The 26,093-nt window shown below is 44.8% G+C and overlaps 1 protein-coding gene across 6 annotated transcripts in view; it reads right to left on the minus strand.

Moving 5' to 3' along the window:
• Nucleotides 1-26,093, minus strand: part of POC1A (POC1 centriolar protein A) — a 185,282-nt gene that overhangs the window by 46,506 nt on the left and 112,683 nt on the right. For all 6 annotated transcript variants that reach the window (XR_004537357.1, XM_033926272.1, XM_033926274.1 and 3 more), the window contains exons 5-6: nt 13,612-13,719; nt 7,676-7,791 (exon numbers count right to left, since the gene is read on the minus strand). Coding sequence is in view for 5 of the 6 variants with exons in the window: in XM_033926272.1 (XP_033782163.1) it covers nt 7,676-7,791; nt 13,612-13,719 (224 nt within the window). In the remaining variant the exon portion in view is untranslated. The remainder of the gene's footprint in view (nt 1-7,675; nt 7,792-13,611; nt 13,720-26,093) is intronic.

Genomic DNA, 26,093 nt, shown 5'->3' on the forward strand with positions numbered 1-26,093 from the left:
ACTGAAGATTGGGATGTAACAGTGAACCCTGACCCTGTGACAGTAGGGAGGGAAACGGGGGCAGAGGCGGTGGATCTCTGACACTGAGTTGAAGTAGAAGGGAAAACCACGGCTGGCGTGGCCAGCAAGGGGCGATCAGGATCAGGGTGGCTTGTACTGTTTTCAGGTGGACAAGCGTCCGCAGTATCAGAGGAAACGGCGGGAACGCGTACAGGAACCTTCCCTCCCAGTCGAGGAGAAAGGCGTCGGCCTCGAGCCGGTCCGGGGAGTATATCCGGGAGCAGAAGAGAGGCAGCTTGTGGTTGTGAGGGGATGCGAACAGGTCTATTTGAGGCGTCCCCCACCGTTCGAACACCCCTCGTAGGGTTTGAGAGTGTAGTGACCACTCGTGTGGCTGGAGGAGGCGGCTGCGTCTGTCCGCCAGACAGTTTTGTTCTCCTTGTATGTACACCGCTCGAAGGAAGGTGTTGTTGGAGATTGCCCATTTCCAGAGGCGCAGGGCTTCCCGACAAAGGGGCCAAGACCCTGTCCCCCCCTGTTTGTTTACGTAGTACATCGCTACCTGGTTGTCGGTTCGGATGAGAACCACTCGGTCGCGGAGCAGATGTTGGAAGGCTACAGCTGCGAGATAGATGGCCCGAAGCTCTAGTACGTTGATGTGGCAGCGACGGTCTTGTGCTGACCACATTCCTTGGGTACGTAGGCCGTCCAGATGGGCTCCCCAAGCGTACTCCGACGAGTCCGTGGTGAGTACCTTGCTGTGGGGTGGGGTGAGGAAGAGCAAACCTTTGGAAAGATTTGAAGAGTCGGCCCACCAGCGGAGCGATCGTTGCAATGAAGGAGTCACTGTCACGGGACGGTCGATCGGGTCCCGGTCTTGACGCCATTGAGACGCCAGGGTCCATTGATGGATTCTCAGATGGAGGCGGGCGAAGGGTGTGACATGGACGGTGGAGGCCATGTGGCCCAGGAGAGTCATCATCTGTCGAGCTGATACCGAGGTCAGCAGGGAGATCCTTCGACTCAGACTTACTAACGCTTCTAGGCGCGGAGGGGGGAGGAAGGAACGGAGGCGAACCGTGTCCAGCGTGGCCCCGATGAACTGTAGGGACTGCGAGGGGCGTAGTTGGGATTTGGGGAAGTTTATTTTGAACCCCAGACTTTGTAGGTAGGTAATAGTCTGTTGGGTCGCTGAGATAACCCCTTCCCTGGACGGGGCTTTGATTAGCCAGTCGTCCAGGTAGGGGAATACCTGGAGGCCCTGGGAACGTAAGGTTGCTGCTACCACCACGAGGCACTTGGTGAAGACCCGAGGTGATGATGCTAGGCCGAAGGGGAGGACTCGGTATTGTAGGTGCCAGTCCCCTACCTGAAAACGCAAGAACTTGCGGTGAGCGGGGTGCACTGGAACATGTGTGTACGCCTCCTTGAGATCGAGGGAGCAGAGCCAGTCGCCCTCGTCGATCAGGGGGTAGAGTGTCGGTAGTGAGAGCATCCGAAATTTTTCCCGTACCAGGAATTTGTTGAGGCGTCTCAAGTCTAGTATTGGGCGTAGGTCTCCCGTTTTTTTCGGTACCAGGAAGTAACGGGAGTAGAAGCCCTTCCCCCGTTGGTCGGGGGGAACCTTCTCGACTGCTCTCAGGCGAAGCAGGTCTCGAGCTTCGGAGAGGAGTAGGGGTAGCTGAGTCCGGTTGGGAGGGCAATTCCTTGGGGGGTTGTCCGGAGGAATGGCCCGAAAGTTGAGAGAGTACCCTGATGAGATCACGCCAAGGACCCATGTGTCCGACGTGATTTGTTCCCAGCGAGGGTAAAAGGCTTTGAGCCAACCCCCGATGGGAAGGAGGCCTGGGACTATGGCGGAGGGGGCCCGCCCCCTTCCGCGTGTCCCGTCAAAAGGACGGGGATGGTTTGGTGGTCGCAGGCAGTTGGGACTTGGGCATGGCCCGGCGGTGGGCTTGCGGACGCCTGGGTGGGGGCCGCGAGAAGACAGGGGTGGACTTTTGTGGGTAGCGGCGCGGAGGGGCCCTATACGGCCTGGACGCGGGAGGTTTGGGCTTTTGTCAGACAAGGGAGGCAAACGAGCGTTCATGTTCGGAGAGGCGTTTTGCAGCCGCCTCGATAGTGTCATCGAACAGTTCTTTTCCCAAGCAGGGGAGGTTAGCCAACCGGTCCTGTAAGTTGGGGTCCATGTCGACCAGGCGCAGCCAAGCTAGTCGGCGCATGGCGATAGCAAAGGCTGCTTCTCTGGAGGAGAGTTCGAAGCCATCGTAGGCCGCGTGGAATAGATGAAGGCGCAGGTTGGAGAGGGACTCTAAACGCAGGCCGAACGTTCCTTGCCGGGAGGCCGGTAGGTCAGTCTCAAAGGCTCTCAATAGTCCAATGAGGTGTTTGAGGTAGGATGTGAAGGTGAAAGTGTAGCTTTGCACCCTAGAGGCCATCATTGCGTTTTGATATAGTCTCCTGCCGAACTTGTCCAGGGTTCGGCCTTCTCGGCCTGGGGGGACCGCTGCTGAGACCCGAGATGGGTGAGCCTTTTTCAAGGAGGATTCTACTAGCAGCGATTGGTGGGAGAGCTGTGGTTGCTCGAATCCCGGGTAAGGTACTGTGCGGTACTTGGCCTCCATTTTGGAGGGTACGGCTGTGACCATGTAGGGGGTCTCCAGGTTCCTGAAAAAGGCCTGTTGGAGTACCGGGTTAGGTGGTAAGCGAAGGGACTCTCTGGGCAGTGATGGCATATCCAGCTCCGCCAGGTACTCCTTAGAGTATCTGGAGTCGGACTGGAGGTCTAAGTCCAAGGCGTGGCCCATGTCCTGGACAAAGCGAGTGAAGGATGGGCGAGATGTTCCCGGGGCCCCGTGCGGGGTCGGTGAACGAGACCTTCGTCGGGTGGAGAAGGATGGGGAGGCTTCCCTCGAGTATCGAGGTTCCTGCTCTGATCCCTGCTCCGAGGCCGGGGAAGCGCTGTGAGAGTGTTCCGGGGTTGTCGATCCTCGGCGTCTCGAGGAGCCCCTCGGAGACGATGCCGGGGTTCGGGGTACCGATCGATGTCGAATCGGTGACCTCGATCCGGACTCCCTCGGAGGGTACCTGCGACCTCGGGTCGGGGTCCCGGTCCGAGGGGGAGTTCGGAGGATGCGCGGGTTGGAGAGTGATAACTCAGCCACCCCTAGTGGTCCCGTACGAGGTGTGGGAGAACGGCCTCGTAGGGTTGGTGAACCTCTGGCCTTCTTGGAGGTACGGAGGTTCGAGGTTTCTGTCGTTTTAGCCCGACGTTTCGCCCCTCGGCGGTCTGCGGAGGGAGAACGTCTCGGGCGCCTCGGCGAGGAGTCAGAGGAGGATGGGATGCGGCGAGGATTGCGCACCTTTCCTCTAGGTTGTTCGATGCGAGGCTCCGGCTGGTCTGGCACATTCGGGGTCGAGGTCGAGGCCGATTGAAATTGGGCCATTGCCGCGGACAGCTCCGACGTGATCATAGCTCGGAGTAGGTCCTGGAAGACGGGCACGGACAGCATCGAAGGCATGTCCACTGCTTCGGTGCACTCCACTGGGGGTGACCTCGTATCAGAGTATTCCCGTGTGGTGGAGGCACGGCCCGAAGGCTTGGAGGGCTTAGTCGGGGCTGTAAGCATGGGGCTTCCGCCATGCGTCGACGTTGTCCCCGAGGCTGGCTTCTTCGATGTTACGGGACCTGAAGAGGGAAGAGGGGACTTACCCGGGGCCGAGGCTTTCTGTTGTCCCGAGGGCTTCGGAGTCGAGTCTCGAGATGGTGCCAAGGTATCCGGGGCCGGGGCCGACCTCGAGGCCGAGGTGGAGGGTTGGTCCGGGGTGAAGAGGTCAGCCATGCAGGCTTTTCTTCGACGGAGGGCCCGGTTTTGGAAAGTAGCGCACCGGGGGCAGGAGTCGGTTGGATGAGCCGCCCCCAGGCAGAGAATGCACCGGCGAAGCGGATATGTGAGGGAAAGGAGCCGCTCACACCGGGTGCACTTTTTAAAGCCGGTCAAAGGCCGGGACATTAAATCGAAAGTAGCCGCGGCTCGATTAGCCACGCGGCCACGGGGACCCGGAAGCCTCCGGGTCGTCAAAAACGAAGCAGGAATCAATTTAAAAGGTAAAGAATTCGCGCACAGCGACTTAATCGTGAAAAAACAAGAAAAAATCGCGGTGCTAGAAGGCAGTTGGGGCAGAGCCTGTAAAACACGACTTCTAGGCTCAGCGGAAAATTTTGAACTGGAGACCACGAGGGGATGCACCCCCTAGTGGAGCAGGAAGGCACGCATGCGTGGAGCAGCAGAGCAAACTTAAATCTTCAATCAAGTTTTCTTGAAAATGCTTCCGCATCGGGGCTCCGTAGATGACGTCACCCACATGTGAGAATATCATGACTGCTTGTCCTGGGATAACAATGCTTAGGTTAAGTTAGATCTAACACAACACAATGAAATTCCTTTCGGGGTTCTGCTGCACGGGTGGGGGGGGGAGAAGGAAGGGATAGAAAGATGCTGCACAAGGGGATGAGTGAGAGATGATCGTGTGTACACAAAATAAAAATAAAAAAAAAAAAGACATCCCCCAGAAAATAAACCCTAGTATGTTTTTTGGACTCAAAATTAATATATGACAGTGGCCTTTTACTAAGCCACGTTAGGGCTTTAACGCGTGGAATAGTGCGCTAAATTGCCGTGTGCGCTAGACCTTAATGCCAGCATTGAGCTGGCATTAGTTCTAGCCGCGTAGCGCAGGTTTAGCCTGCGCTAAAAATGCTAATGCAGCTTAGTAAAAAGAGGCCAGTGTCTTATTTTCAGAGAAACACAGTAATAAGTGGGATATCAAATTTTAATAAAAACTTAAAACTTGAATGAGGCTCTCTATAAGAATTTTCACGAGAAGGGGGGTCGACTACCTGAAGGTTCAGAAATATTCATGAATAGCATGTCTATCGCACTGGAAGGCCAAGTTATTAATAACCCATATTAACATATTCAGAGGTGACACAGACAAGAGGTCATAGCCTGAAACTGTGTGGCAGCAGGTTCAGGACAAATGTCAGGAAGTTCTGCTTCACACAGCGAGTGGTGGGTGCTTGGAATGCACTCCCGGAGGAGGTTGTGGCAGAGACTACTGTACTGGGATTCAAGCGCAAGTTGGATGCACACCTTCTTGCATATCATATTGAGGGATACGGTAAAGTCGGGTCTCCAAAAAAGAGTACCTAAATGGGCCGCCGCGTGTGCGGAGCACCGGACTGGATGGACCTCGGTCTGATCCGGTGGAGGCGTTTCTTATGTTCTAACAATAGCCCACATTGATAACTGCCTCCCTAAATACAGTACTATTGCCACTAAAAGGCTCAAAAAGTGCCTTTTTGAGCCTTTTAGTGGCACCACTAAAAGGCTAAAAAAACCCAAGAAGAGGAGAGCAGAAAGGACTACAGGGTGAAACTGAAAGAAGCCAAGAGAGAGATACGTTTGGCGAAGGCACAGGCGGAAGAACAAATGACTAAAAATGTAAAAAAGGGAGATAAAAATTTTTTCAGATATATTAGTGAAAGGAGGAAGATAAAAAATGGAATTGCTAGGCTAAAAGATGCTGGGAACAAATATGTGGAGAGTGATGAGGAGAAAGCAAATGTGCTAAACAAATACTTCTGTTCTGTGTTCACAGAAGAAAATCCTGGAGAAGGACCGAGATTGTCCGGCAAAGTTACACGAGAAAATGGAGTAGATTCTGCGCCGTTCACGGAGGAGGGTGTTTATGAGCAACTTGAAAAACTGAAGGTGGACAAAGCGATGGGACCAGACGGGATCCATCCCAGGATACTAAGGGAACTCAGAGAGGTTCTGGCGAGTCCTATTAAAGACTTGTTCAACAAATCTCTGGAGACGGGAGTGATTCCTGGGGATTGGAGGAGAGCGGATGTGGTCCCTATTCATAAAAGTGGTCACAGGGATGAAGCAGGAAACTACAGGCCGGTGAGCCTCACTTCAGTTGTTGGAAAAATAATGGAAGTGTTGCTGAAAGAAAGGATAGTGTATTTCCTTGAATCTAATGGGTTACAGGATCCGAGGCAACATGGCTTTACAAAAGGTAAATCGTGCCAAACGAACCTGATTGAATTTTTTGATTGGGTGACCAGAGAGCTGGATCGAGGACATATGCTAGATGTAATTTATTTGGATTTCAGCAAAGCCTTTGATACAGTTCCTCATAGGAGGCTGTTGAACAAACTTGAAGGGCTAAAGTTAGGACCCAAAGTGGTGAACTGGGTCAGAAACTGGCTGTCGGACAGACGCCAGAGGGTGGTGGTTAATGGAAGTCGCTCGAAGGAAGGAAAGGTGACTAGTGGAGTCCCTCAGGGTTCGGTGCTGGGGCCAATCCTGTTCAATATGTATGTAAGTGACATTGCTGAAGGGTTAGAAGGAAAAGTGTGCCTTTTTGCAGATGATACCAAGATTTGTAACAGAGTAGACACCGAAGAGGGAGTGGAAAATATGAAAAAGGATCTGCAAAAGTTAGAGGAATGGTCTAATGCCTGGCAACTAAAATTCAATGCAAAGAAATGCAGAGTAATGCATTTGGGGATTAATAATAGGAAGGAACCGTATATGCTGGGAGGAGAGAAGCTGATATGCACAGACGGGGAGAGGGACCTCGGGGTGATAGTGTCCGAAGATCTAAAGGCGAAAAAAACAGTGTGACAAGGCAGTGGCTGCTGCCAGAAGGATTCTGGGCTGTATAAAGAGAGGCGTAGTCAGTAGAAGAAAGAAGGTGTTGATGCCCCTGTACAGGTCATTGGTGAGGCCCCACTTGGAGTATTGTGTTCAGTTTTGGAGACCGTATCTGGCGAAAGACGTAAGAAGACTTGAGGCGGTCCAGAGGAGGGCGACGAAAATGATAGGAGGCTTGCACCAGAAGACATATGAGGAGAGACTGGAAGCCCTGAATATGTATACCCTAGAGGAAAGGAGAGACAGGGGAGATATGATTCAGACGTTCAAATACTTAAAGGGTATTAACGTAGAACAAAATCTTTTCCAGAGAAAGGAAAATGGTAAAACCAGAGGACATAATTTGAGGTTGAGGGGTGGTAGATTCAGGGGCAATGTTAGGAAATTCTACTTTACGGAGAGGGTGGTGGATGCCTGGAATGCGCTCCCGGGAGAGGTGGTGGAGAGTAAAACTGTGACTGAGTTCAAAGAAGCGTGGGATGAACACAGAAGATTTAGAATCAGAAAATAATATTAAAGATTGAACTAGGCCAGTTACTGGGCAGACTTGTACGGTCTGTGTCTGTGTATGGCCGTTTGGAGGAGGATGGGCAGGGGAGGGCTTCAATGGCTGGGAGGGTGTAGATGGGCTGGAGTAAGTCTTAACAGAGATTTCGGCAGTTGGAACCCAAGCACAGTACCGGGTAAAGCTTTGGATTCTCGCCCAGAAATAGCTAAGAAGAAAAAAAAAAAAAAAAAAAAATTTTTTTTAAATTGAATCAGGTTGGGCAGACTGGATGGACCATTCGGGTCTTTATCTGCCGTCATCTACTATGTTACTATGTTACTATGTTACTCATTTAGATGCCAACTGTCTACAAATAAATTACATTTGAGGAATGGCTTCCAATTTAGCTCTTTGGATTCCCAAAATGCATGATAATAAATACATATTAAAAAGGGAAAGGTACCTTGATAATGCTGAAGCAGCTTGTTCATGCGAACATCCCAAACCTTTACTGTGTTATCTGTACCAGCTGCAGCAATGCAAGTGCCACTGGGATGAAAATCCACATAATTTACAAATCTGAAAGCGATTAATAAATTTTACTTTTAGATAAGGTTAGATGCACCTAGTTATACATACATACTACAAATATACATACACAGTTTTTAAAACAGTTTGCAAAACACAAAGCATGGCTGGTCATCTCTAACAGATGGAGCAAGCCCCCAAATGGATGACTCTCAAGCTCAGGGCTACTCATCTACATGGTTCATTATTCAACAAATAGCATATTACAAAAGGTGCAAAAGTTTCAGTATCACATAGGACATTTCTTTGTATTGTACTAGCCAATCTTACTGTGAACTAGATAACTGCTTTATACACTTCCTGTACAGTAGCTCCAATTTGATGAGATTTACCCAGCATTGAAGGCAGTACCAACTTGTTCATAATATTGATTGAGATATATTAGCTGCCTTTTCATGAAGAGATTTACCCACAGCAGCTTACAATACATTGACTAGTAATCAGGTACTCTACCTGTGGTCCCTTGAATTGTATGCAGGACAACAGCCTATTTGCTAAGTTTATTTTGCTGCATGAATACCAGATCTATTGGGATCAAAGGAGACAACCAAAAAAAACAAAACAAAAAAAACCTCTGTGGAGTGGCGATGTTCCTAAATTGACTTTATTTTAAAGTGTCAAAGTTCCAAAGGCACACTGAAATCATCCACATAAAATAATTCCATCCACATAAAAATAAATCATCCACATAAGAGCCTTAAAGCAGTGTTTTTCAACCGCTGTTCCGCGGCACACTAGTGTGCCGCGGCACACTAGTGTGCCGCGAGATGTTGCCTGCTGTGCCGTACGGTCAGGGCCGCCATCAGGGCAGTACCACCAGTCTAGGGGGAGGGGCGGTCCAGGAGAGAGCTGGACGGGGGACCCGCGGAGTTCAATACAACTCGAGCCGCGAGGCTCGTCTTCTGTTCTTGCCTGCCCTGCAGCTAACATATAGCCGATCGCAAGCGTTCCCCGATGTCAGCGCTGACGTCGGAGGGAGGGCTTAAGCAAAGCCTGCCCTCCGACGTCAGCGCTGACGTCGGAGAATACTTCCGTTCGGCTATTTGTGTGCGGCAGGGCAGACAGGAAGCAGAAGACAAGCCTCGCGGCTTGAGCTTCGTTTTGCTGAGAAAGTTGCAAAGATGGGCTGGTAGGCAAACACGGAACACAAAAGGGGGGAGGGAGTGCGTTTCGGACACAAGGCATGAACTTGGGAGAGAGGAAGGGAGGGAAAGAGATGCTGAGGTGGGGGAGGGAATGGGTTTTTGGACACAGAAGGCATGGACTTGGGAGAGAGGAAGGGAGGGAAAGAGATGCTGAGGTGGGGGAGGGAATGGGTTTTTGGACACAGAAGGCATGGACTTGGGAGAGAGGAAGGGAGGGAAAGAGATGCTAAGGTGGGGGAGGGAATGCGTTTTTGGACACAGAAGAAATGGACTTGGGAGAGAGGAAGGGAGGGAGAGAGGAAGGGAGGGAAAGAGATGCTGAGGTGGGGAGGGAATGGGTTTTTGGACACAGAAGGCATGGACTTGGGAGAGAGGAAGGGAGGGAAAGAGATGCTGAGGTGGGGGAGGGAATGGGTTTTTGGACACAGAAGGCATGGACTTGGGAGAGAGGAAGGGAGGGAAAGAGATGCTAAGGTGGGGGAGGGAATGCGTTTTTGGACACAGAAGAAATGGACTTGGGAGAGAGGAAGGGAGGGAGAGAGGAAGGGAGGGAAAGAGATGCTGAGGTGGGGAGGGAATGGGTTTTTGGACACAGAAGGTATGGACTTGGGAGAGAGGAAGGGAGGGAAAGAGATGCTGAGGTGGGGGAGGGAATGCGTTTTTGGACACAGAAGAAATGGACTTGGGAGAGAGGAAGGGAGGGATAGAGGAAGGGAGGGAAAGAGATGCTGAGGTGGGGAGGGAATGGGTTTTTGGACACAGAAGGCATGGACTTGGGAGAGAGGAAGGGAGGGAAAGAGATGCTGAGGTGGGGGAGGGAATGCGTTTTTGGACACAGAAGAAATGGACTTGGGAGAGAGGAAGGGAGGGAGAGAGGAAGGGAGGGAAAGAGATGCTGAGGTGGGGAGGGAATGGGTTTTTGGACACAGAAGGCATGGACTTGGGAGAGAGGAAGGGAGGGAAAGAGATGCTGAGGTGGGGGAGGGAATGCGTTTTTGGACACAGAAGAAATGGACTTGGGAGAGAGGAAGGGAGGGAGAGAGGAAGGGAGGGAAAGAGATGCTGAGGTGGGGGAGGGAATGGGTTTTTGGACACAGAAGGCATGGACTTTGGAGAGAGGAAGGGAGGGAAAGAGATGGTTGTGTACACGGGGAATAGAAGAAAGGAGAATTTTTGGTCATAGGGAGGGAGTGAGGTACAGATAGTGGCATACCAGGGTGGGGGGGGGCAGTCTGCCCCACCCCGGGTTTACGTCCCAAGGGGGTGCACAGCTGGCCACCCTCCAGTGTTGTCCCTAGGCCGGCAAACTGCGGCTCTTTAGCCACTTGAGTGCCACCGCCGCCAACGGTGTTGTTGGCGGTGGCAGCATTATAAAATACTTTCTTTGTGTTTATTTGATTCCTATTCAAGAGAATTACTTTATATATAGTCAATATAGGCACAGAGTTAAATTTTTTAACATTTTCTAATGGTGGTGTGCCTCGTGATTTTTTTCATGAAACAAGTGTGCCTTTGCCCAAAAAAGGTTGAAAAACACTGCCTTAAAGGACCTAGTCCGCTAGGGATACAGGACCCAACACGGTCCACGTGTCGACAAAAAGTCTTTTTCAGGGGTCCCTGGGGGTCCTATAAAGGTGAGTACGTGGGAAACAATTGTGTGGTGAGCCGGAAGTGAGACACTGCTTGCATGCTCAAGCCCTTCTAATTCTCCCTCTCGGAGAATCTCGGCGAGAGGGAGAATTAGAAGGGCTTGAGCATGCGCAGATGCATGCTCAAAGCCGGCAGAGGCAGGAAGAAGATCTTCAAGCGGCACCAGCACATCCTGTGGGCTGTGTGCCGGTGCCAGACCAGAGGGGGGGGGTGAGTTAAAGTTGGTCGGGAGGGGAGATGTCTGTTCTCGAGGGGGGGGGGTGTCGATTTGAGCGGGGGGGGAGCGATGCCGGTTCTCGTGCCGGTGCCAGACAGGGGGGGTGAGTTAAAGTTGGTCGAGCGGGGGGTGCCGGTTCGCGCGGGGTGGGGGGCGATGCCGGTTCTCGGGGTAAACATAGAAACATAGAAAATGACGGCAGAAAAGGGCTATAGCCCACCAAGTCTGCCCATTGCAATTTGCCTCCCCCCAGAGTTCATTCCCTTAGAGATCCCACATGAGTATCCCATTTCTTCTTAAAATCAGTCACGCTGCTGGCCTCAATCACCTGCAGTGGGAGTCCATTCCAACGCTCCACCACTCTCTCGGTGAAAAAGTACTTCCTGGAGTCGCCATGAAATCTCCCTCCTCTGATTTTCAGCGGATGCCCTCTGGTTGTTGAGGGTCCCATGAGACAGAAGATATTATCTTCTGACTCGATACGTCCCGTGATGTATTTGAACGTTTCAATCATGTCTCCCCGTTCTCTTCTTTCTTCAAGTGAGTACAGCCGCAATTTTTTTAGTCTCTCTTCGTACGTGAGATCCTTGAGCCCCAGGACCATCCTGGTCGCCATTCGCTGAACTGACTCGATCCTCAGTATGTCTTTACGGTAGTGTGGTCTCCAGAACTGAACACAGTACTCCAAGTGAGGCCTCACCATGGATCTGTACAACGGCATCATGACTTCAGGTCTCCTGCTGACAAATCCTCTACGGATACAACCTATCATCTGTCTTGCCCTGGAGAAAGCCTTCTCCACTTGATTGGCAGCCTTCATGTCCTCACTAATAATCACCCCTAGATCGCGTTCTGTCTTGGTCTCAACTAAGGTTTCACCATTCAGTACATAATTTTTGTGCGGATTTTTCTTTCCCAGGTGCATCACCTTGCATTTTTTAGCTCACAAATCAAGTCAACACTCAGTTTGCAAGACAAGTTTTGCAAGAATGTTTTGCTCGTCTTGCAAAACACTCACAAACCAGGTTACTCGCAAACCGAGGTTTGACTGTATTTCCTAATGTCTCTAAGCAGACTCAAATGAAGAGGAAGCAGTTCCCGGCACTTTGGCCCTAGGCCTTAGTGGTGGGTGCAACCTTCTTCTTAAAATTTCCCTGTAAATGCCTTATTTTAGAGAATAGTTTACACCCAGGAAGTTTACAAAATATTGTTAATGACAGGATCAATAACATCAATTCCTGAAGGATAATGGTCTGGTAAAGGCCACTACCTGTAAATCCACTCAAATGATATTTCTTCGGACCCTCAGAAATGCCACCATCCACCCCAATAAACTTCATAGTGGTTGGTTTTAAACATTGAATCCTCATCGAATCATTTATATTTATATTTCGATGATAATGTGTTCTCAATTCACTTCACATATATTTTGAAAATAAAGCTAATACTTAGCTAAAGTGGTTCATTCAAGGGATCAATCGCCAACATGTTTCACCCTGAACGGGTTTCATCAGGGCTCAAATCCCTCTAACCACAATTGGTTTCCCACTGCACGACCACTCCTAAGATGGTTTCCCATGGTTATCCACGGGGACGGGAACGGTGATGAATTTTGTCATGTGTCATTCTCTACCTTATTTCATTTAATTTAGGAGTGGTCATGCAGTGGGAAACCAACTGTGGTTAAAGGGATTTGAGCCCTGATGAAACCCGTTCAGGGTGAAACATGTTGGCGATTGATCCCTTGAATGAACCACTTTAGCTAAGTATTAGCTTTATTTTCAAAACATATGTGAAGTGAATTGAGAACACATTATCATTGAAATATCTATAAATATAAATGACCCGGTGAGGATTCAATGTTTAAATCCAACCACTATGAAGTTTATTGGATTGGATGGTGGCATTTCTGAGGGTCTGAAGAAAGATATCATTTGAGTGGATTTACAGGTAGTTTCCTTTACCAGACCATTATCCTTCAGGAATTTATTTTAGAGAATGACACGGTGACAAAATTCATCACCGTTCCCGTCTCTGCGGATAACCGCGGGAAATAATCCCATGTCATTTTCTAGTGTCTATTTAAACCTCAGTCCTTCTACACCAGCATTCTTCAAAGCAAAGCTTGCAGGTTAGAGGTTGTGGCCATTCATACTCTGATTCTTCTCTCTCTCCTTAAAGAATGACATGAAGATGGTTTCACGCGGTTATCCGCGGGGACGGGGATGAATTTTGTCACATGTCATTCTCTACCTTATTTCATACGCAAGTGATAAGTATGTCTTTTTAGATCCAGTCCAGTTAGAATGTTTTCTGAAAGGTAAACCGGTTCAAACAATATCCTAGACTTATAATTTTGGTTAATTTCCAACTTGGGAGGATAACTGAAGAAATGTATAGAAATAGATGCCATATTTTGCCTACTTAGTTGTTTTTCCTTATACTAAATTTATGTTGCTAAAGGAAAGGTACTGTCAGCCAAATAATGTGGGCTAGATCAATGAATGATTTTATTTTCCTTTCTTGTAAATTCTTATGATGAAGTTTCAGGATTTTCCCGAGTTTGTTATTTAATTTGTAACACATGAATAAATAAAAAATAAATTTAAAACCAGCAATTAACAGTGAAACTTTCTAAACAGTTTCACACCCAATAAATGATGCTTGGCAGAGGTTCAAAACTGTAAAACACAAAAAGACCACATATGTATTGCCTTAAGCTATTTAACATTCACAAAATAGATTAAAGGGCTATAAATTTGTTTTAGTTTTTTTAATTTCATTGAGGACTATACTTACCCTCCATGTTCACAGAAAGAATGTGTACATTCCCTGCTTGCTTTATCCCAAATCTTGATAGTTTTATCATCACTAGCGGATACTATTAATCTTCCATCGGGGGAGAATCTAAATTACATGGAGAGTATACAATTAGAATCAAAGTACATACACTGTACTCATTTGATTTACTATTATTCCACCATTTCACAATGAACCTTACGATGTGCAAATACACTAGAGGTCTTTCTGATGGTTCACTGAAAAGCATTTATTACTATACTGAACATTTTAAGCATCTGGTGCTCAGGAGCCTAAGCATGAGATTGAACTAGAGATACAACAGCCCCAGAAAAACAGAATACGAAGAACCAGCCTTAAGGAAGGTTTAAGAGCAGCACTTTGCAATCGGTGCACGGTGGATTGTTTAAGTTACTGATATGTGATTTTGGATGTAAGATGGAAGTCTTGTCTTGGATCAATGACAACAAGCTCTCTAGTATCCTCCTTAACATGCTGCATTTTTGAATGAGGCTTTTTTGTGGAAGAAACAGAGGACTGAAAGATGTAGTTAAAAGAAGTTAAGAATTTACTATTTATTTTTTTAGCAATTTTGAAATTTGGTAATTCTACTAGTGTGTGATCCCCATGATGTCAGCTACAATAGAAATAAGCCAAAACAAACAAATATCTAATTGTTGTATCTATTTTCACTGTAATGTTCTTACATTTCAAATAGGAAACCCCACACATGACAAAAATGTTTAGTCTTTGTATAATGAATTGTCACAATCTACCAAATTTCTATCCTCAGCTTATCTTTGAGTCAACCATTTACCTGTAAAACAGTTACTTAACTTAACAGGTGTTATCCAGGGACAGCAGGCAGCTATTCTCACATATGGGTGACGTCATAGAAACAGAGTATGACGGCAGAAAAGAGCCAACGGCCCAACAAGTCTGCCCACTCAAGAACCCTCCCTCCTTCGAGAATCCATCTTTAAAGCATTCCTCTGGAGCGACCCCACCTGTCTGTCCCATCTTCCCTTGAAGTCGAGTGTGGTACTGGCCTCGACTACCTGACATGAAACAGCTCGCAAACGATCCTTCAACAACTTCCTACTAACACTATGGAACCATCTCACCCCACATATTAGAGCACTGGAAGGCATGATGGACTTCAGAAAAGCAGTTAAAACCTTCCTCTTCTGATGTCCCAACCACAGCCCTCCTAACCAGTCAGGGAGACCAAGGTAAAAAAACACACTTACATTCGCCCTAGGATGACCCTTTAGTCCACAAGTCATGGCATATAGCCAAGTCGATGGATTAAGCTACTTGATATACTGAACTATATCCAGCTGTAACTATCCAAAATGTATTGTACTGTACTATATCCAGCTGTAACTATCCAAAATGTATTGTACTGTACTATATGTTGACTTGCATGCCCCCAATTTTTCCCCCAGTATTTGATCTCTCTCCCCGGCACGTAACCATATCCCCTGCAGTATGTTTAAGGCCGAAAAATTGGAGCACATAGAGGTAAGTAAGGAGGATGCCCTCAAACAGATAGACAGGTTAAAATGCGGTAAATCACCGGGCCCGGACGGGATCCACCCCAAGGGTTCTGAAGAAACTAAGACAAGAAATAGCGGGCACAATCCAGCATGTTTGCAACCTATCCTTGAAAACTGGTGAGGTACCAGAGGACTGGAAATTGGTGAATGTCACACCTATCTTCAAGAAGGGATCGAGGGGTGACCCCGGGAACTACAGGCCGGTGAGCCTGACTTAAATTATAGGGAAGATGGTGGAAGCTATGATCAAGGACGGCATTTGCGAGCACATCAAGAGGAATGGCCTACTGAGAACAAGCCAGCACGGATTCTGTAAGGGAAGATCGTGCCTAACGAACCTTCTGTACTTCTTTGAGGGAATAAGCAGTCGGGTGGACAATGGGGAACCCATAGACATCATTTACCTCGATTTTCAAAAGGCTTTCGACAAGGTGCCACATGAAAGGCTGCTTAGGAAGCTGTGGAACCACGGGGTGGGAGGGGATGTGCACAGATGGATCAAGCACTGGTTGTTGGGTAGACTGCAGAGGGTCGGAGTGAAGGGCCAATATTCTGACTGGCGGGGAGTCACAAGCGGTGTGCCACAGGGATCGGTGCTGGGGCCGTTACTCTTCAACATATTTATCAATGACCTGGAAAAGGAGGCAAAGTGTGAGGTTATAAAATTTGCAGACGATACCAAACTGTGCGGCAGAGTTAGGTCCAGGGAGGAGTGTGAGGACATGCAAAGGGACCTGGACAAGCTGGAAGACTGGGCAAACAAATAGCAAATGCGCTTTAACGTGGAAAAATGCAAGGTCATGCATATAGGGAAAAAGAACCCGTTGTTCAACTACAAATTGGGGGGGGGCATTGTTGGGAGACAGCAGACTTGAGAGAGACTTGGGTGTGCTGGTGGATGCATCACTGAAGCCATCTGCACAGTGCGCAGCAGCCTCGAAAAAAGCCAACAGGATGCTGGGCATTATAAAGAGTGAAGTAGGCCGCTGTCTAGGCCTACCTCGTAATGGAGACTCCACACACTATATACTGGTTTCAATAGGTATACATTTATTAACAAATCAGTAACAGCTTACAATTTCAAATTATTCAGCATATAATGGAACAGATGTGATCCTCAGGCCTGAGGGTCCTCTGATGTCTGTTCACTTTACTTCTGCTTATAGGCCTGATTTTATACATTTATTGGTGGTCAATACCACGTTAGCCTAAATCACATGATACATCTTTATTGGTTGTTTTTCTTATACGTCAATACATACGTAGATTCATTTATTGGCTTATCTATTTGTGTCATCTTATACGTCTGTTCAGTTTGCCGTAAGGCCTAACCCTTTCCTGCAAATGCCCTTTTCCCTTTACCATATATGCAATTCCGAGTCCAAAATTCCTTTCCTGCTGTGGCAACACATGATATATCTTGCTAAATAATGTTCTTGAGTACTCTGTTTTTCTGACCATGAGCTGTGTTCCTCTTTGCATAATATCCGGCCAGGTGCCATGCATCGGAATTTAAGTCTTGTTTCTTACAAGTTTTTGCTTACCATAGCTAACTCAGAAACAGAACATTTCTCAATCACTATAGGCCAGCTGGCAAGTGGGTTATGAAATATCTTTTACAGTTCATATACTGATTTATTAGAGCAAGAGGGAGGGGAGGGGGTTTTTCTCTTGTGAGGTCTGGTTACTTCACCTTTATCCAAAGGACTTGTTTTGCTTCACCTGTATCACACCAGGTCTTCTTCTTCTTCATCTCATCCTCTTTTCCCTCTCATCCCCTCTTCAAAGCCCCGTCAGGTGGCTTTGACATCCGGATATTTGGTCAAAAGGTAGATTGTGTCAGTGATCATACAGCACAGGCATAGGGCCACGTACTTGAAATTGTATATGGTAAAAATGAAAAGGACAAGTGCCCACCCATACTATACTAACCCGGAACAGAACAGCATAACATGTCACAATAAAATTATTAATGCAATGTGATAATATGCGATCAATAATTAGGATAATATGCAACGGAAAAGTCAGATAGGCATGACTGCAGAGGTTATACTAGTGTGTTAGAAACATCAGAATAAAGTACTGACGTGGTGGTGGCTCTTAGGAGGGGAAATCAGCTATTGGTGTTTCATAGGGAGGTGCATCAAAATCGGCCAAGTCAAGATTATCAAAAATGTTGTGTATGGGTCTCTATTTCAACATTTGGGATAATTCGAGCAACTAGGCATCTGCAGGGGTTCATAATTTAATCTGATACGTTTTAATATATTCTCCTTTTATGGCTTCATCCTGTTATGAGCATACTACATCCAAAAGGGATGGAGGGATAAATTAACAAGTTAGATTATTTCCATGCTCTTCCAAAATAGCTGGGATCAGTGCAGACTCGACTGGGTCCAGACGCCAGGGGTGAAAGTCCAGATAACCACATTAAATTTTACGTCATCATCCTTCAGCTGGGCTCATTACTTCTTCTTCACTGCACTTCTCTTCAGCTTAGCAGCAAGAAAGGGAATGGAAAGAATCCAACTGGAGGGGAAAATAACTAGGGAGCTATTGTGGGAGTCAAAACAGGATGAAAATGCATAAAGTCACAATCAAGAAAAACACCCAAATCTTGCAATAGGGCTGTTAGAAATAATTATCAACACATGAAAAAATATATATACTAATACTGCACGAGTCCATAAAAGAGTTAAAGTGCAAATTAATAAGTCCATAATTAAAGCTGTAGAAGTTCAAGGTCATAAAGGTCATCCTGTCTTTGGTAGCAACAGTCAGGAAGTCTTTGCTGGTAAGTCTAGGCGCTTTCTCTGGTAGCACGATCCTTCCTTTGGAGCTCATCCGTCATCAGGGTTTCATACGGCTGAAAATTTTTCATCGATGATATTTCAAATAGCATTAGTCCATAATTATGTAAATAAGTCATTAATTAATTAAAAGGGTGTAAACACGGATTCTCATGTAGCATACAGCTTCCTCTGATATGGCAATTGTCTTTGTGAAGTGATCCATAATTAATAAGGCAAAAATATCTGTACTGTATATATCATTTAACTTGTTTCCAACAATACCTGAGCAATATTACTAACAGGATAGGTACAGCGTTAAAAGATGGCATACAAAAGAAAACAAAAACTTATCTGCTTTAATTCAAATAGACTAAGGTCTAATATATGTAATGGCTGAATTATATTTGTCAGCCTAAGGGAATTATAGTTACAATGGCATATGATGTTCAAAGGACAGGAGTAATATGCTAAACATAAATATGAATTAGCAAAGAGTCAAACCCAAGCAAAAGGATGGCTAAGCTATAGCCTTAGACATATTAGCACATAGGTTATATTGAAACATACTAAAATAAAGATGATAAACCCTAAAAATTAAAATAAAATAGGATTTATGGGAGAAATGTCCTTCCCATGGGATTCTATCGAATCATGGGTTCAATTTTGTTTGACTCACTAATATTGACTTTCACTAATATTCAATCAGCAAAAAGACCTAAACTACAATATTTTTGAATTCCAATCAATAGGACTGGACATTTCCTTCAGCAACTTATTAGAAAAGTTCTTAAGCAACAGTTAGAACCATTTTTTTAAATAAAGCCAAACACTGATTGTATTGTATTAAACCAGAAAGTATTCCTGCGTGTATCAGAGAATATATAAGAAAAAGAGGAAGTAACATTTCTTTTACAAGTTCCAAGAAAAGGCAGAGAGAGAAAGACTGCTAGAAGTTTTTACAAGTTCCAAGAAAAGGCAGAGAGAGAAAGACTGCTAGAAGTTTTTCAAAACTGTTATGATAAGTAAAGGAACAATAGTTTTTTCTTTTATATTGCTAATTATATTGAGTACTCATAAATGGAAATCTAGCAAAGTCATAGTTGTTTAGCTCATAATATATTTCATTAAGGAAAAAAAACCAAACAGAACAATACACATTGCTTAAAGCTAGACAAATAATTTCTCTAACAAGAAGTGAACAACCTTTAATGGGTTAACATGTTGAAACATTCAAAACCTTGGCTTAGGACTTAAGAAAATAAAAAGCAGAAGTTATTCTCACTTCGATATGTTAGCACAACATTAATTAATATTACCATGCGGGATAGAAGCGGATCATAAGAACCCTATGCAATATGTTCAAGTTATTGTAGAATACTTAAACAAGTTATTGTAGAGACATGAATAATGAAAAAACAAAAAGAAAATAGCAACTAATAATTTCAAGTTAAAGAAATAGAGCACTACATTTCCCAGTGTCCTTAAACATAGACACATCAACCAGGAAGTAGCTCGGTATGTTTGTGTAACGGAAAAAAGAGGAAGAAGAAGCATAACTCATTTCTTAAACTTTGATCACAGACAAAGAATAAGGTTTGAAATCGTTGTGGTGAGTAGTGAAAAAATAAATCTTCTTTCTTTATATTGATAATTATAGTGAGCGCTATTTAGAGTATTAGCATTAGGTGTTCTCTTTGAGTGCACTGTAGTTTTTCCTAACTCTAGAAAACAAATGATCGTTAGTAATGGGAAACGCCCATAATAAAAATCCCAGACCTAGAAAGACAAAGGGTGCATTTATTTTTACATTGTCAGTTATACTTAATGCCTGTCAGTTATTTGGTTAGACATAATCACTCGTCACGAATCCTTCCTATTTACGTACACAAATCCTTCCTATAAACTTCAATAATCTGCTTATATATTCCCTTCATTGCCAATCTAACATAACACTTTCTATTGAAAAACAATGATCCAAATCTTTCCTGTAATTTCGTTCTTCTCTTTCTCAAAAACAATCCTTTATAATCCAGCAAACTTATATGAAATAAATAATTGTTTTAATGAATCTTATGGTAACATTGAAACACAGTTAAAATATATACTTCTCCTTTCAGTCTCATTCAATCTCATCCCCCTCACTCCCCCCAGTTTTTTTTTTTTTTTCCTGGTTCGTGACCACAAAAGAACAGGAAACAAGAACCACGAGAGCAATGCTTTCGCTTTCCCATAAAGTGCCATATATTACACAGGCCAGTACACAAGCGACAGCTAAAATGTAATGCATAAACGGAAGAACAAAGGAAGCCATCAGACAGCATGACAAGCTGAAAATATTACAGTAAAACGCAGACTCAGAGCTGTACTAAGGCTAGAAGACCCTCTCTTGTCAGTAGCAACAAAATGAACCCATAAAAGCAGAACTAATAAGCCAAAACCCATACAAAATAGTGACCACACATGATAATACCACTTACACTAATAAAATCCAGGAAGACAACATATCAAGCGTAAATAAAGAAAGCTTGGCAAGGTAAGATGGTATGTCAGGGAAAGCAACGTCATAAGCAAGCAGTATGGTGACATCATAAGGGGCTAGGTAACACAAAGCACAATGCAGAGAAGAGGTGTATACTTTCGTCTCAACAATGGTAGGAAATATGGGGGCAGAAGGAGGAACAGAATTGTCTAAGCAACGGCTTAACAGAAGATCGGTGAAAAACCAACGGCAGATGGAATCACGAGGGAACAGACAAGAGAAAGAAAAACTAGGGCTAGAGGCACAAGACAAATAATCATGGCTAGCACTGGCAGCCAGAGAAGAATAAAACAGGGGGATTCCTAATGTCAGCAAGAGTAACGGGAGAAATCAGACATAATGGGCATGCCTGTTTAAGATGTGGTTTCCCGAGACAAGAACACTGCAGTTTTCCCTGACTCTAGGAAACAAAATAGGCATTAGTAAAAAGAAAGAAACGTAGGTGGCAATATTAAAATCCTGGACCTATAAAGACAAAAAGGGGTTGTTTTTTTTTGTTTTTTTTTTCTTGCATTGTCACCTTGTCTATTAATTGGACATATATGTATTTCTTGTGCAAATACAGTTTCTGTTTTCTTCGTGCATTATCTTTCTCTGATCTCCAGTAATCTGTTTATAGTGTATGCGAAATCCGTCTGTGATCAAAAAACAAAAATAATTTCACCTTTATTCACCCCCCTCTTCACAGCTGTTGAAATGGAGCTCAACAGTTGTGAAATAACCTAAGAGATAGCAAATGGTGTGGCTAGTTTGGCAAGCCCCCACAGTCCACCTCTCTGGGCAGCCCACCTCTCTGGGCAGCCCACCCCTCTGGGCAGCCCACCCCTCTGGGTGGTCAATAATATACAAATCTACAGGGAGAGATTGTGATGGTAACAGGATCGGAGGAGCGTGTTTGTAGGTCAGACTAATAATGTATGTGTAAGAGGGGTTTATAGCCATGGGGCGCTTCCCCTCTGGATTCCCTTTAGAGGCTTATTAGACTACAGGAATAGATAAGAAATTAGGATGTGGAGCAGATCACCAGTGAGACGCTGACACAGGAAGTTAATGTATGAGTCAGTGTCCGGTAGTGATCACAGACGAACAACGATGTGTGTCCCTGAACCCCTGTAGGTCATGTGCAATGACCCTGGGAAAAGATACCAGGACTCTCATGGAGAAGAGAGGCTGAGAAAGATAGATTTGAAGACATATATTTCATGGGCGTTCAGTAGAGATTACTGGCTTAAAGACCGCCCTCAAAAATATGCCTGAACACCAAGTATGCACCAGCCGGTACCAGGAGGAAAATTTAGGAAGAACGAGATAAAAGAAGTCAGGCATCAGTTCCCCAACACTTATGATAATGAAGGTTTCACAAAGATGCATGCTGACAGAAAATGGATATATATAGATAACAGTAATAGGTCAGATTTAGAGATTATTTACCACAGAGATATATATAGGGGACTGATTTCACATGGCACCAACGATGCGGATGCAGAGAAACATCAAAATGTAAGACAGTGGATTCATAGAAGCATCAAAATACAATATCACTATACAATGTAATATTACAAAATGGTTAACCTGTGGACAGAAAAATGGAAGGCCAGGCATTATCCGAGCAGAGGAAAGAATTCAACCAGCAATTGAATCAGTGTCTGTACCAAGGAAAGAGTTTGGAGAAGAAGTAAACATAAGATTTACACAGAGATAAAGTAACAACGGCCGTAAATATTGCTCCACTATATATGCTATCCTGGCTTCTTTTCTCACCAGTCTTTATGCTATGCTGGCTACTCTAGCACCAGTCCTTATGCTATGCTGGCTACTCTAACACCAGTCCCTTATGCTATGTTTGCTACCCCAGCGCCAGTCCCTATATTACGCTGGCTACTTTAATGCCAGTCCTTATACTACGCTGACTACTCTAACGCCAGTCCCTATACTACGCTGACTACTTTAACGCCAGTCCTTATACTATGCTGACTACTCTAACGCCAGTCCCTATACTACGCTGACTACTTTAACGTCAGTCCTTATACTATGCTGACTACTTTAACGCCAGTCCTTATACTATGCTGTGCTGCGTTACCCCCTAGTTCCTGTTTTCACTAACTGAGTGCGTAGGACCAATAGGACAATTGAGGATGGGAACCCGGTCCCGGGCAAGGCAATGCAGAAAAAGCGCTCCAGGGTCCGGGACCATCCAAATTTGGATGAAAAAAAAAAAAAAACTGGGGGGAGTGAGGGGGATGAGATTGAATGAGACTGAAAGGAGAAGTATATATTTTAACTGTGTTTCAATGTTACCATAAGATTCATTAAAACAATTATTTATTTCATATAAGTTTGCTGGATTATAAAGGATTGTTTTTGAGAAAGAGAAGAACGAAATTACAGGAAAGATTTGGATCATTGTTTTTCAATAGAAAGTGTTATGTTAGATTGGCAATGAAGGGAATATATAAGCAGATTATTGAAGTTTATAGGAAGGATTTGTGTACGTAAATAGGAAGGATTCGTGACGAGTGATTATGTCTAACCAAATAACTGACAGGCATTAAGTATAACTGACAATGTAAAAATAAATGCACCCTTTGTCTTTCTAGGTCTGGGATTTTTATTATGGGCGTTTCCCATTACTAACGATCATTTGTTTTCTAGAGTTAGGAAAAACTACAGTGCACTCAAAGAGAACACCTAATGCTAATACTCTAAATAGCGCTCACTATAATTATCAATATAAAGAAAGAAGATTTATTTTTTCACTACTCACCACAACGATTTCAAACCTTATTCTTTGTCTGTGATCAAAGTTTAAGAAATGAGTTATGCTTCTTCTTCCTCTTTTTTCCGTTACACAAACATACCGAGCTACTTCCTGGTTGATGTGTCTATGTTTAAGGACACTGGGAAATGTAGTGCTCTATTTCTTTAACTTGAAATTATTAGTTGCTATTTTCTTTTTGTTTTTTCATTATTCATGTCTCTACAATAACTTGAACATATTGCATAGGGTTCTTATGATCCGCTTCTATCCCGAATGGTAATATTAATTAATGTTGTGCTAACATATCGAAGTGAGAATAACTTCTGCTTTTTATTTTCTTAAATCCTAAGCCAAGGTTTTGAATGTTTCAACATGTTAACCCATTAAAGGTTGTTCACTTCTTGTTAGAGAAATTATTTGTCTAGCTTTAAGCAATGTGTATTGTTCTGTTTGGTTTTTTTTCCTTAATGAAATATATTATGAGCTAAACAACTATGACTTTGCTAGATTTCCACGTCGGGGTCACCATTGAAGTAGGCCGCTGTCTAGGCCTACCTCGTAATGGAGACTCCACACACTATATACTGGTTTCAATAGGTATACATTTATTAACAAATCAGTAACAGCTTACAATTTCAAATTATTCAGCATATAATGGAACAGATGTGATCCTCAGGCCTGAGGGTCCTCTGATGTCTGTTCACTTTACTTCTGCTTATAGGCCTGATTTTATACATTTATTGGTGGTCAATACCACGTTAGCCTAAATCACATGATACATCTTTATTGGTTGTTTTTCTTATACGTCAATACATACGTAGATTCATTTATTGGCTTATCTATTTGTGTCATCTTATACGTCTGTTCAGTTTGCCGTAAGGCCTAACCCTTTCCTGCAAATGCCCTTTTCCCTTTACCATATATGCAATTCCGAGTCCAAAATTCCTTTCCTGCTGTGGCAACACATGATATATCTTGCTAAATAATGTTCTTGAGTACTCTGTTTTTCTGACCATGAGCTGTGTTCCTCTTTGCATAATATCCGGCCAGGTGCCATGCATCGGAATTTAAGTCTTGTTTCTTACAAGTTTTTGCTTACCATAGCTAACTCAGAAACAGAACATTTCTCAATCAATATAGGCCAGCTGGCAAGTGGGTTATGAAATATCTTTTACAGTTCATATACTGATTTATTAGAGCAAGAGGGAGGGGAGGGGGTTTTTCTCTTGTGAGGTCTGGTTACTTCACCTTTATCCAAAGGACTTGTTTTGCTTCACCTGTATCACACCAGGTCTTCTTCTTCTTCATCTCATCCTCTTTTCCCTCTCAAGAGGGGCATAACAACCAGGACGCGGGAAGTCATCATGCCATTGTATCGAGCGATGGTGCGTCCACATCTGGAATACTGCGTTCAGTATTGGTCACCGCACCTCAAGAAGGACATGGCGGTACTTGAGAGAGTCCAAAGGAGAGCAACGAAACTGGTAAAAGGGCTGGAACACTGCCCATACGCCGAGAGGTTGGATAGGCTGGGGCTCTTCTCTCTGGAAAAAAGGAGGCTCAGGGGAGATATGATAGAGACCTTCAAGATCATGAGGGGCATAGAGAGGGTGGATAGGGACAGATTCTTCAGACTGAAGGGGACAACAAGTACGAGGGGGCATTCGGAGAAACTGAAGGGAGATAGGTTCAAAACAAATGCAAGGAAGTTTTTTTTCACCCAAAGGGTCGTGGACACTTGGAATGCGCTACCGGAGGAAGTGATAAGGCAGAGTACGGTACAGGGATTCAAACAGGGATTGGACGGATTCCTGAGGGATAAAGGGATCGTGGGATACTGAGGGAGGAGCTGGGATGTAACACAAGTATAGAAAGCTAACCAGGTAATAAGTATAGAAACCCAACCAGGTCGTGCATGTGCAAGACCGGAGGGTTAGGACTTCGATGGGAAGATAGGACTTCAATGAGAAACCAAGGTGGCAAGGGAGCCCCTTCTGATGATTCAGACAGGTCGTGACCTGTTTGGGCCGCCGCGGGAGCGGACTGCCGGGCAGGATGGACTTATGGTCTGACCCGGCGGAGGCACTGCTTATGTTCTTATGTTGTAACTGTTCTGAGCTTTCTGGGAGGATGGGATATAATACTAAATAAATACATACTGAGGAAGTGCTGACTAGTAAGAGAGCTGCATAAAAACTAGCTCTATGCTAAGTTGCATCTTGTTTTCTTGTAAAACTGAGCTAAGAAAGGACGTGAAAATACTGAGAAAAAGATAATAGTTCCCTAACTTCCCATTACAGTCCACATTAATTTCTATAAAGAACAGAAAGCCACTTTTATCAGCTAAGTTGCAGCATGTGAAATGGAGAATATTTTTGAAGCTTCCAGTACAGTAAAAGGACAAAAGGCAGGAGATGTGTAACTATTTTTTGTCATCTTGTTTCCTTCTTTATTCAATGACATCAAATTGCGCTTCTGACCTAACTGAGATTTTAAAATTCTCTCTTTAGAAAGTTGACCTGGGTGATATTTCAAAATGTGTTCATGTATCTAAACAAAGGCACAGAAGCTCAATAATGTTACAATTAGAGAATGGCACAGGGACAAATTTGTCCCTATCCCTGCAATTTCCCTGTCTCGTCCCCACGAGTTTTGTCCGTGTCCCATTCCTGTAAGGTGTGCTTTAACCGCACAAGCTTCAAACACTTATGATTTTAAAGTGTTTGAGGCTTGTGCAGATGAGGACGGAGCTTACAGGAATGGGGCAGGACTAGGAAAAGAACTGGACGGGACAAAAAAATGAGTTCCCGCGGTGACGGGGAAAAACTTGTTCC

Source organism: Geotrypetes seraphini, chromosome 17, assembly GCF_902459505.1.
Source record: "Geotrypetes seraphini chromosome 17, aGeoSer1.1, whole genome shotgun sequence".
NCBI lineage: Eukaryota > Metazoa > Chordata > Amphibia > Gymnophiona > Dermophiidae > Geotrypetes > Geotrypetes seraphini.